This window comes from Caretta caretta, chromosome 15 (genome assembly GCF_965140235.1).
Source record: "Caretta caretta isolate rCarCar2 chromosome 15, rCarCar1.hap1, whole genome shotgun sequence".
Lineage (NCBI taxonomy): Eukaryota > Metazoa > Chordata > Testudines > Cheloniidae > Caretta > Caretta caretta.
The window spans coordinates 20,080,506-20,093,174 of NC_134220.1; the positions used below are offsets into that span (position 1 = coordinate 20,080,506).

The 12,669-nt window shown below is 49.0% G+C and overlaps 1 protein-coding gene across 4 annotated transcripts in view; it reads right to left on the bottom strand.

The window, feature by feature from the left end:
• Window positions 1-12,669, bottom strand: part of ULK1 (unc-51 like autophagy activating kinase 1) — a 99,455-nt gene that overhangs the window by 4,282 nt on the left and 82,504 nt on the right. For 3 of the 4 annotated variants that reach the window (XM_048820997.2, XM_048820998.2, XM_075120000.1), the window contains 7 exons: window positions 11,729-11,844; window positions 10,965-11,108; window positions 8,773-8,960; window positions 5,756-5,934; window positions 5,440-5,558; window positions 2,502-2,659; window positions 1,316-1,451 (listed from right to left, as the gene is read on the bottom strand). In XM_048820997.2, the coding sequence (XP_048676954.2) occupies window positions 1,316-1,451; window positions 2,502-2,659; window positions 5,440-5,558; window positions 5,756-5,934; window positions 8,773-8,960; window positions 10,965-11,108; window positions 11,729-11,844 (1,040 nt within the window). The remainder of the gene's footprint in view (window positions 1-1,315; window positions 1,452-2,501; window positions 2,660-5,439; window positions 5,559-5,755; window positions 5,935-8,772; window positions 8,961-10,964; window positions 11,109-11,728; window positions 11,845-12,669) is intronic. The other variant, XM_048821005.2, reaches the window with a different exon arrangement.

Consider the following 12,669-nt stretch of genomic DNA (forward strand, 5'->3'; position numbering starts at 1 on the left):
GTATTATACATACTGTATTATTTAACTGATTGCGGGCTGGAATTCTCTTCTTTCATAAGGTACCCAGTGTCACTGAACACCTAGGTGCGGATTAGGACAACCTGAGGAACAGGTGCAATCTAACTGGCAATTTTTGTGCCTCCAGGGGAAGAGTGAAGTTGGTGGCTGTGTAATTCCCCCGCCGGGAAGCCAGCCAGTTAGACAGCGATAATGGTTTTGCCATTGCAGTTACGTTGCCAGATTTAGCTTAGCCAGAGTTGCACTTAACCCACTCTCCTGCTTTTTGACATGATGCTAATTAGACTTTTCCCACTGCCTCAGCATGCGCAGGCAGGTTCTGTAACTGAGCCATACTGACCAAGGGCAGAGAGCACGGGCTCTGGGTCCACGCTAGCTCAGTGCTCTCAGAATGACACCCAACACTCGTGACAGCATGGGGTCGGAGCAGCGGGACAGAGTGTCCGCTCACAAGGACAGAGGATGGGTGCTAACTGGGAGGGATCTGTTTGTCTTGGGGTGGGAAAACTAAAAGAGGGCTGGTTTATTCTCTGAAGGGTACAAAGAGACGGGGGGGGAGGTGCATCAGGAGGGGTTGCAAGGAGGTAGGAGTTCAGGTTTCAGCACTGACTGCTGATGAACAAAACCTGCCTGCCACGGTCTCAGCCATTTTGGGCTCTTTGGTTAACGGAGGGGAGGGAGGATTTGGTAAAGGGTTCGCAAGCTGACACAGGGTATGTCTACACTGCAGCCGGAGGTCTGATCACAGGATGAGTGCTGCGTCATTACGGATGCTTTTAGCGGCGCTAGCATGATCAAAGCTAGCTTGGGTATAACCTACATGAGCTGCAATCACACCTCTGCCTGCAGGGGGGACGTACCCTTAGACGTGCATTCGGAAGAGCTGCCGCAGCCCTGATTGTGTAATGCAGTGCCCTTCACGCCACAGCGACTGCCGCTTTGCTTGCCCGAGTGACCAGACTAACAGTCCCAGCTGGGAACCAAACCCACACCTTCACTTCTGCCAAACCCACTGCCCTGAGCCAGCTCCTTCACACAGCACAAGGCTGCATTACAGCCCTAGCAATCTCTCTGCCGGGGCGGCTCCCACAGGAGCAGGTCCTTACGGCAGCGTCCTGCCGCTCTGTAAGCAGGAGGCAGGTAGCTGAGCACTGAAGGAGTTATTCCAAACAAAGACATCTTTGGTGCATCCATAAGAACTTAGCCCTGGTGGAAGAAACCCTGGAGACAGACCCTGGATCCACAGGTGGAAAAATACTTGAGGCTCTAGTAAGAAACTCCGTGCCCAGCTGCTCACATTTATTGATGTTCTCGATGTCCCCCTGCTCCGTTATGATGTTCAAGAGCCCCTCCATCAGCAGCAGAGCCTTCTGGTACCTCTGTGCGCAGTCCTCCCTGTGATGGAACATCTCGTCCAGGGCTGCAGACTGCACCTGTGTGCAAACCCCGCCCAGTTACTCCATGCAGCAGGTACAGGGGCACTATTGCCATGGAGGCTGCACCGTCAAGCCACGCTCAGCAGCACGCCCACCGAGAGCCGGGCGCCATTTAATAATTGTTTATTCGCCCTAAAACGCCGTGTCGGTCAATCCAAAACCATCCACGAATTTGTGCAGAGTTTGCCAAATAGTTTCGAGGGGACTGAAAAATCGAAACGGCTCGATGGCGTCGAAAGGCAACGTTTTGTTTCAATGTTACCAACACATTTCGGGCCGGAGCTACAAAACGGCCGGAAAAGGAGGAGGAGGAAATGGTGGGGACAGCACAGAACACGGTGGCAATTCAGAGCCACAATGAACAGCCACTGGGCCAGCGAAAGAAGAGTAAAAATGACTCTATAGTCCCGTGGTTACAGCACCCACCTAGGATGTGGGAGACCCACATTCAAGTTCCTGCTGCAAGAACTATTTAATGTGTTTTATAAAAAGTGGAACAGCTTTACCAGGAGAGAGAGAGATGCCTGCCTCAGAATACCCCATAGCCCAGTGGCTTGGATACTCCCCCTGGAATGGGGGAGAGGCAAGTTCAGATCCCTTCTCCACATCAGGCAGAGAGGGGAATTGATCCTCGGTCTTCCCACATCCCAGGCGAGATGGGCTAAAAGCAGGGCACCATCTCCACTCTGTGCCTAGTCCTCCTTTGCTTTTGTTAAAATGTCCCAGATCAAAACGAAGAATTTCAAGTCAGGGTCAAACGAAATGTTTCAGTCAACTCAGCTCTAAATGTTTTCTGACTTTTCAATTCGCTAAACATTTGTTTTTGGTTTACCCCAAAATGAAACATTTGTCAGATTTTTCTGAATTGCCAGCAACTGAAAAATCCATTATTCACCCAGCGCTACGTACGTCCCTTCCCAGCCCTCCAACGTGCAACGAGCCAGGCGTGAAAACAACCTGCCCGCACCCTGTATGTGAGCTGTGACCAATCATGCTAAGCCACGATGCACGCTGGACACTGCTCCTACAGGGCTGCGAGATCTTTACCATCTGCACGGCATAGCTGAAAATGAGCTTCTCTGCTGTGATGCTGTTGATCCGATCCATGAGCTTCTGTTTATCCAAGAAGAATCTCTGGAGTCTCATGTTCAGAGAGTGGCAGGCTGACACGCTGGATTTATAAAGTTCGTTCAGCTTCTTCACAACTAGAGCAAAAGAAACAAAATGTTCGTCTCATCTTCCTGCTTTGCCTCTTTCACCTACTCCCCACGCTCCAGACCTTGGAGGAGTGTCTCAAAGGTGCTTTGTTTAAGGCAAAGCTTCAGCCGTTCAGTAGCATACAGACTGTGACATACCTGTCACTATCATGGGCTTTGACTTAGCCTTGTGCAGTAGCTTTAAGGCTCGGATATGGAGATACCCACAGATGCTTCTACTTCCCCTGCCACCAGATCTAGTTTTGTTTCTCTTAGCTGAAACAAGGTTTAGGCAATTCAGTGTGTGCACTTTGCCGCACACACCACTGGGAACAGCAAACACTCCAGAAACGGAGCCTCTCTGATCCGATGGCTGGATGCGTGATGCCAACTTGCCTCACCTATGGTAGCTGATGGAGCCTACAATGCCAAGAGTGGGCGAAGCAATGGAGCGGAGCAGGGATAGATCAATTATTTGCTGAGCAGCACTTTGCTGCCCTGCCAGGTGAACGTACGAGGACACCTGATCTCCCTTCCTGCAGGGCAGCTAGGATTTTAAGGCTCCAGGACTGCGTGATGGAGAAGAGCAAGAAGAATTTATGTAAACGTTACTGTACGTGGCCAACAACAACAATCCAAAAGGGTGTTCAACAAAGCAAGAGACTGAGCCACTTTTAGTAGCTCGGATACACTACTGAACCAGGAGATTTTTCGAAGGCACACAGGTCTAACTTACAGAGCTAATGGGACTTGGTGCCTTTGAAGGTCTCCCTCTAATGCATTCAACTTTACATGTTAAAAAGGGAGCATTCATCACAAAGTACCGTCAGTGCCTTTCAAACTGCTCTCACTTCCTCATTTACTTTTGAGACCCTGAATTCTAAGCAGTGCTTCATGGGGAGAGAAGGAAGAATGGAATAGCTTGCCTAATTCCCAGTGCATTTTGGTGAAAGCGCAGCTGTAGATCTAGAGGCTACAATCCACAAGGTACACAACAAGCATCTGGGAAAAGAGGTTCAGACTTCTCTATAAATGCTCAGAACAATTTGTTATTCAGGCTACAAAGGACAGCCATAGCTTTGGCTGGCCACGGCTTCTGCAAACTCATTCCCATTCTCCCTGAATATGCTCTACTTCAGAGTTCGGAGACTAGTCTCAGAAGCTCATCCCGGTTCTTAGAGAGCCCGGTGGGTAAACTGAGTGGCACCAGCCAGTGTACAGTAACGTACAGCGGATTTGGGACTTGGAAAGTTTCAGCCTCTGCCATCTTCTCTTTCAATGGGGAAGTTAGAGTCAGTTACAGAAAACCCACGGAGTGGAGTAAAATTCCAGCCACCGGGATTTACTGGTGCAGTATTTCCTTTGGCCACTGCCTCATGCCTGAACAAAACACAGTGCAGCTAGAGTCACTGAGCGGGGAGAGCTGAGCGTTACGGCCTCTGCGGGCAAACTGCTCTGCAAAGGCTAACCTTTCAGCCACTGAACAGGAGAAGGTTTTCTCAGTGGCAAGGAGGAGATGTAGCGTCATGACTTTCCATTGACATGAGTGGAAATTGTGTAGCTAAGCCCCTGCACTGGCCACTGCAGAAAGAGAGGGTGTGCAGTTATTGACACCAATCCCCCTAATGCAGAGAGGTGATTTTCAAAGGCACAAAGCACAGTTAGACGGCAGCCAGCGGGAGATGGGCCTCTAATTGCCCTTGGTGCCTTTGAAAGGCTCCCCAATAGCGTCCCAGTGCTAAGACAAAAACCCAGCCACTAGCTGGGTACTGAACAGTGGCCACCTTGTGCGATGACAGAGACGCATAACATGTCAGAACCAATGGAAGGGCATAACAGGCTGATAAATAAATGGCTTCCTGCGTTGCCATTGGGTATTGTTACTTCCTGTTTTTTTTGTTTCTTTCACTTGAAAGTCATGACTGCCAAGAAATGACTCAACTTGCCAAGTAAGCACACATTACGAATACACACAGCACGTAATTAAGTTGCACCCCCATCATGTATAATTAAGCACCTGTGTACAGAGACATGCTGAGATATTCAGATCAGATGCTTTCTTTCTAACTGGCCGTGAGGATTCATACAGTGGTACAAGCAAAAACCTGGGTTCCTGCATAAACTGAATGTCACGCGAGGAGCAGGTCCTTTGAGGTGTATGAAAAGCATCCCTGAGGAGGCCAGCAATGCCAGGAGGTCCACGCCACCGGGCAGAGGGCGGATAACTTTGCAAACAGACCGTAATACTTGGGAGAGGGTCGGGGAGAGACAAGGCAGGCTGCTGGCACAGAGTGGGGGTGCGTGTGTGTGCTGGCAGAGGGTGGCAGCGTGTAAGGAAACTGCCAGCACAGGTGGGTGGAGAGGGGCAGAGGAGTGTGAGGAAGGCTGACTACATGCATCAGCGGCGCTCACTGTTGAGCGTGAGGCCACTAGCCGAGTTCAGTGGCGATGGCTCATATATGTGGATGGGGGAAGGGGCACGCGTGTGCACGCATGTGTAAAAGCTGCTCCTCCAGGAGCTCCAAAGAGGGAGGCAGCTGGTTATCCACGCAAGTGACCCCAGCCAGCCTGCGCTGTGTTCACCCAGGGCACTCAGTGTATAATAGAGAGGGTCAGCACTAGCTAGCAGGATGAACTCAGCTCCTCACTCTGCTCTTACTGCCGAAGTCTCAGGGCAACGCAGTGGGGGGTGGGTGGCCTTTGGGGGTACAGCAGCCTCATTCCAAGCTCCTTTCCACAGCTCCAGCATTCCAGACGCATCCCTTGTACTTGCGCTCAGGGGCCCTTACCTTGTTTGACAGTGGAGGAGAGGCACAGCTTGCCTGCCTTGATCTGTTCTATGGCTGTCTGCAGGCCCGAGGACAGCAGCTCTGCTACTTTCAGGTACAGTACCAGCTGCTCTGCATAGCTGCAAAGGAAGCACATTTCACCGCACGCAGGTCAATGGGCTGGTCGGTGTATTTACAGCACGACCTCTACAATAAAAGTGTCCCAGAGTGCTTTCCAAATGCACACCGCAGGCACATGGCAGAGAGAAGCAATGCACAGCAGCTAGGGTGGTTTTCGGAACAGACCAAGGTATCCTGGCTTCTCCCCGGGCCTTACCTCCATTCCCTGCTGAGAAGGCTGATCTGGTCAGCCACCACACTCTCCTGAAGCTGGTACTCGGAGGCCACCGAGCTGCTCATCTCGCTGGTGCTCCCTTTGATGGTGGCGATTTCCAGCACGTAGTGGACGAAGGCAAGCATGAAGCGCAAGCTGCGCAGGGTGTCCGTGTGCTCTTGCTGGAGAAGGAAACACCAACACAGAGGTTACGTGCAGGATGCAGCATGTGAGGGAGGCAGGGCACACTGGCAACAGCGCCAGTGCACGGAGGACTCATCCCTGGGTTATGAAAGCAGAAGCTGAGGATGTAATTCTAACAAGGAGTTGTTATTGTGTCTGGGCATGAAATCCCCGGACTCGGACCCAAGCCCAGACACCAATCCTCCTCCTTCACAGATTAACAGAGCACAGCTTCAGGCCACCAGTTTACAAGCAGTTCCTCACAGGAGCTGAGTTGACACGGTCACGGAACCGACTTCTCCAGAGTTGCTTCCTGTTTCAGGTCAGGAGTGAGGCACGCTGACAGGGCGTGGTGGGCAAGCTTGTCCCGCAGCTACCTGAGCATCTGTTCTATGGGTGAACCGTGGCCTTTGGCCTCCTGGCTCTCAATCCAGCACCTTGAGCTACGAGCACCTTCATTTAATAGGGGGAAGAAACCCCACAGCAGTGGGCTCAGCTCAAAGGGGCACTTCCCCATTTCATGCGGAGTTTTACTGAATAAACCCCACCCAGTATAGCCTGCGGGCTAACTACTCATAGGACCTACAGTAACTATCAGCTCTTTGAGCTGACTATAAAACCTGTTAGAACTTATCGCTGGAACTTCTTGTGGAATTCCCTTTTTGGTATTTTCTATCAAAATGATCGGAAGAGCTAGCAGGTCTATCATGCATTCAATGGATGCATGCAGTGTCATAGTTGTGTGGATCCCAGGATATTAGAGAGACATTGGGGAGGAGGGGGGGCTATAAAAGACATTACCTCACCCACCTTGGCTCTCTATTCATACAGTGGGTCAGTCCTCCTCTCAAAGCGGCAGGTTAATGCCCTTTAGTCTAGGAGTTATGGGAGAAATACATCCCTCACATTGAGCAACCAATCATATAGGTTTCTTCATTCATTCATCAGTTCAGCTTCTTGGTTCATGGGTTTCATATGTACCTGGCCTCCATTGCACCTCAAAATCTCTAGTATCTTTACCCTCACAATACCCCTGTGAAATAGGAAATTAGTATTATCTCAATTTTACAGATGGGGAACTGTGGCACAGAGAGATTAAGTGACTTGCCCAAGGTCACATATGATGGAACAGGAATTGAACCCGAGTCTCCCAACTGCCAGGTTAGCACCCAACTCAGTGGACCTTCCTTTCTCTCTACCCATAAAGAGCCCATGGTACTTTCCAGTCCTGCCATCAGTAATCATTCAGAACCTCTCCTGCCCCAGTCCCCAATATGTACTTTGTTTTAGCACTGCACATCAAACTTTTAAATACAGTCCTGAATTTGTAGTGTTTTCCCCTAAAGGAACTTTTTCAAAGAAAAAACATCTACTTACTTTTTACAACTGAACCTGAGATAAATAATAGGTTTCAAAATGCCAACATTTCAGTGTGCTGTAAAAACGTCAGCAGAAAGCATCTGGGTGGAAAATTTGTCAGGTTGGCATTCCGGACAGATCCGCAGGGCACAAAAGGGGTTACAAATAAGCCAAAAAATCTGGGTGCCAGGAAGGTTTTGCAACATGTGAATGGATTATTAAAGCCTGCGTTCAGCAGAAATGAGGACCAAACCAGAATGACTCATTGCAGACATCTGAAGCAGAACTGCACAACATTAACAAGATCAAGCTGACATTTCCTTCGGAAGATTCTGTTCAGGTCTACAGAGCAGGTGTGGCTGCCACATTCCCATGCTTCTGGGACTCTTAAGGTGGCAGGAAATTTAGTTAACCCCCACACAACATGGATCACATCCATGTTAAAATCTCAGCCCCATGGCTCTGCAGAAACCGTAGCAGATGAAACCAACTCAGTGCATACCTGACAACTCAAGTCTCATTTCCCTAACCTGATTTTGTAAAAAAAATTGTTTTTAAAAGGAACAATCAAACCTTAATTCTTAAGCCAAAGTGCACAGGTCTCTGCATGTATCCAGAGGATGATTTTTTGATATTGGACTCGAGGCTTGGTTGTAAAGAACCTTCCATAGTCCTACATGAGCTACCGCAAGATTATGAATAAAGATGAAACCATGCCTTAGTTCTTCCCCTCTCTCCCCAGCTCCACTGCAAATGGATAACCTGACTTACATCTCAAATGCACTTGGGCAGAGGGAGCATTTGCTATGTTTTCCGCTCCATTCACTTTGGGGAAAAGGAGGTGTCTGGCTGCCTTTCAACTTGACAAAGATGGTTCAACAGCCTATTTTGTTGGTTCAGAGTCTCTCTCTCTCCCCCTGCTATCAATACAAGCCTCAAGTTTATTTTCTTTTAGGTCCTTTCATCGGAGATTGTAACGCTAACGGAATCCCCAGTGCATGCAGAAGATAATAGTGGGAGATATTAAATAGCTCGCTGGCTGCATTCTGGCTAGACATCAGGAGCACTTTTTGTGTTTTTTTTCCTTTTAAAAAGAAACAACCCAGACTTTCTTCACAACCAGCTGATTTTCAGTCAAAGAAGAACATGCAATATTGAGTGCGGTTTCCAACCTTCAATTTCAGCTTTAGAAATGGCAAAATTATACCCTCTGTCACACCAGTAACCAGCCACAAGGACTAAAAAGCTCAGTAACTTTGTTCCCTCCCAGACAAGCAGGACCAATATGCTGAAAGCATTTTTTACTTATTGAACTTTATGGGCCAGATCTGGTGTAAACTGGCCTTGCTCCCTTGCAGAGGGTCTGACCCCCTCAGCTGCAAATATCCAATATTTTAGCTTTTTGGACTTGCTTTTGGTGATTCACGCCTCCACCCCCACCCCTCCTTTTCTGTTTTAAGTCCATAGGATGTACCCACCTCCATGAGCGTCTCCTCAGGCAGTTCTGGTGCCTCAAATGTAACTGCCCCTTCCAGATTAGCCGCAATGGGATCCACAAGAGTGTACCGGAGACTAGACAGAGCTTCCATGGCATCCCCACCAGCTCCCACTAGCAAGGGTCTGCCACTGAATGAGCCTCCTGAACTCAGAGAACTTGAAGAACCCACTGAGAAGAAAAGTACACATGGCAATGACTTAGACATTAATACCAGGCAGAACTGCAGCATAGCCATTGCTTAGACGACGTACAATCCCCTCCACCACATAGACACCCTGCCAGGAAGTAGAGTATTGGGTTTCTTGATTAGATGCCTTACAAAGAAAGCAGTAGATCCCAGGCAACGTAACTGTGTATGCCACAATCTTGGAGCCCGTTATTTGCCATCTCTAGTAGTTATGACCCTATGGACAACAGCATGTCACTACCCGGGCTCCTGGTTCATTTGGGTGGAACTGTTCTCCTCCCCCATTTTACAGATAGGGAAGTGAGGTACAGAACAGATTAAGCTGTCCAAGGTTCCACACTGTGGCTGGGCCAGAAACTGAACCCAGGTCTCTTGAGTCCTAGTCCAGTGTCCCATCAACTAGACCACCACCATCCACGTCCCCTTGGGCCAATCATACTCAAGCCCAGAGAGCACCACAGACACATTGTTTACTATAAGATTTATCAATAGCAAAAGGACTCTCCAAAGTCACGCAGTTATAATAAGAGAATTAAATATATTCACCATCACCCGCATTGAAGCATATGTTGTCGATGGGGAACATTCTCTTTGAGACACAGAGGATTCCAATCCTGGCTGTAATGCATATCTATCCAATCCAGCTATGCAAATTCTGCTAAGATGGGATTCCCTACGGTCACTGAACATCGCGGTTGGAAAAGACACAGCCTTTCCCCTCTGGATTCCATCTGCTGCTTTATACAGCCTTCAAAAGGCTCAGCCACATAATTTGCTGCTGAGTTACTCATGTACAGAGTTGTATGCGGCTTTCTTTCCCTTAAGGCCACCTTGCTTTGAGAACTACACCTCAAAGCCCGCAAAGAAGGTCTGAGTATTTCCAGTTCTTTGAGGAGAGACAAATGGAACAGACAAAGCTGTAGGAATCTCAGGTTTAGGGTGTCCCTGAATCTGCAGGCCACCGTTTTCAGAAGATTTAATCTGGCCTGTACAATTGCTCTGTTGTTATACCTGTCTAATGACCCTATTTATGGTCACTCCAAACTTGTCATGCGTTGAGGCCGTGTATAGCTTCAGCTTACGTCACACTGCCTCCGAGCCCCCTCCCTCCCAATAATGACAGCCTGCTATCCCATTTCTGTACATGAACTAGAAAACATGAAGTAGTTAATGGAATAGGGGTAATAAGGACCAGTCACAGCTCTTCAAGCTCAACTCTTATCCAGTTGCAACATTTAGCGAACTTGTCATAATATACACTGCACGGCTTGCACTGGAAAGGCTTAGGGGTGGCTCGGCATCTTTTCCAGAGGACTCTGAAGAGAATGGAGCCTACGTATGATGTACAGGACGCTCTCAGCAGGTTAGGGAATGATTCATCTTCATACCCTCTGGTCTCTATAATCAATTTTCATGCTATCCTGGGGATTTTCTGCTCAATGCCAAAAAGCCCACATTTAGGACAGGGACTGAGGGAGAAAGAAAGAGGGCTCTCAGCATGGTCTCCTTAATCAGGTGTTAAAGCCAGTCCTTTAATTAAACTCTACATCTTGACTGAACAATGCAGAGTCATAATGGTGAGCATAAGTGTTCCCCAAGTTAACTATTAAGCACACAGTCATTTCCTATTGAACAGCATTATTTAGAGGGGGTGAACTGACTGACACGGACACTTGTTCTGATAGGAAAGCACTAAAAACGGGCTATTCCTGAAGTAGAGAGAGATATCAAGTAACAAATATTTGCATCTCTCTTGATCATCCACAGTCGTCCTCGAAGCAACGGAAAGAGCTTTCAGTGATAACTTGTTTTAGTATTTGCTAGGGTTATAATCTCAATGGCGTTCAGGCCAGGAACAAATGCATTCTGCTAAACCTTTCAGAGATGCCAGTGCTCCCACAACAGAAAGCAAAGTCTGTGGCATGAAGGCCTGTGGCCACCGTCTTCCAGACAGACCCATCACAGCAGAAGGGCAGGGCCATTACCTGAAAACATCCTGGTCCTAGTGGTTTGTGGTGGTGTTGTCCCACTTGGAGGGGATCCAACCGTGAAGATCACTGGGGAAGGGCTCACAGAGCCCCCAGCTCTAGCCCCACAGTATAGGTTTCCTCCATAAGCAGCAGACGGAGCTACAGAGGAAGAGTGAAAAGGAGCAGCTTTTACCGGGATTATTACTCAGAGGACAGGATTCCTCTCCCAACAACCTCAAGCTGTTCCCACCCGTTCTTTTCAGATTCCACTGCTTCCTTTCCAAGCATCCTGCTGACAAAGGAAATGACACAGGCTTGCATACAAACAGGGCGCAACCAAGGAGCACCGGCAGCGTTACATGGCCTCACTGCCAACTAGATTGCCGACTCCTGCAGCTCTTCAGAGGAGGACCCCTTCCACACGCTACTTCCCAGTTGGGAAATGGAGATCATATGTCCCCCTATCTCAAAGGGACACGGTGAGGGTGAAGGCACGCTTGAGCTGCACTTTGAAAAGCATCCGATGCTTATTCAATTGTCCCCGTTAAAATATCCATCATAAAAAAGACCTCAGAGATAATAAGTAATAAGGATACCCAGCTCTTCCACAGCGCTTTTCATCCCTAGGTCTCCAAGTGCTTTACAAAGGAAGAAGCATTATCCCCATTTCAGATACAGCAGTCAGTTCCTGCTCCCAGGCTAGGAGACCAGAGACCTCCCACTCACACAAAGCCCTGGAAAGCAAGAACCGGGCAAGGCCGCATGGCCTCCCCTCATACCTGTGATCTCCATTGGCTTCTCATTGTTCAGGCTGTCGTTGCTGCCAGCTTCTGAGATCTGAGCCCCAAAGGCAGCCTTGAGAAGCAGGTCAGTGAGGCGGCCGGTGCTCAGAGATCTAGAGAGAAAATTAAAGGTGAAGCAGGAAGACAAAGACAGTTTCAGGAGGGGCTGAGGTTTCAGTGAACTTCCACTCCCTAATCTGCACCATTCTGCCTCCCTGCCCGTTCTGCACATTGCACGGCAAAGGGCTTAACGCTGAAGCAGCTGTTGGCCTGTGAGGCTCTTTACTCCGCTGTATCAGAACCGTAGGGGCATCTCCTGCTGGAACAGGGAACAGTTAGCAGCGCAGCTACCTGCATCAACACCTTCCTTTCGTGGATCTCTCCTTCCCTCAGCATTCACCAATGGAGCTCTGCCACAGAAACGGTTTCCTTCAGACCTCACTCCGTCCTCTGCAACAAACCCTGCCGCCTCCCCCCGATAGACAGGCAGAACTGCAACACTCGATATGGGGCTATTCAGGATGAACCCAGGAGAGAGCTGAGCTCGCACCACAAATGCCATGCTGCTTCAGGAGGATAATTAGAGAAGACTAATGACAGCACAGTAGGGTTAGGCCCTGAAATGGCCTCAATGGTAGGACACTGCAGGAACCATTTCCAAATGGAACAATCGGTGTGTTCGTGCAACTGATGGTAGTCTGGTCGAACTGACTGAGCCTGGATCCCAGCTGGGTGAAGGGCTGGGGTCCTAATCCCAGCTCTACCACCAATTTGCTGGGTGGGCCATTCTCCTGGTCTAAATTTTCAGGAGTGCCTGGTGATTGTGGTTGCTTCAGTTTTGGGGCACCCAACCTGAAACACCTTAAAGGAGCCTGATTTGCAGAGAGTGGGTCTTCATCACCGATTGAAGATCAGGCCCCTTTATACAGCCAAAAATT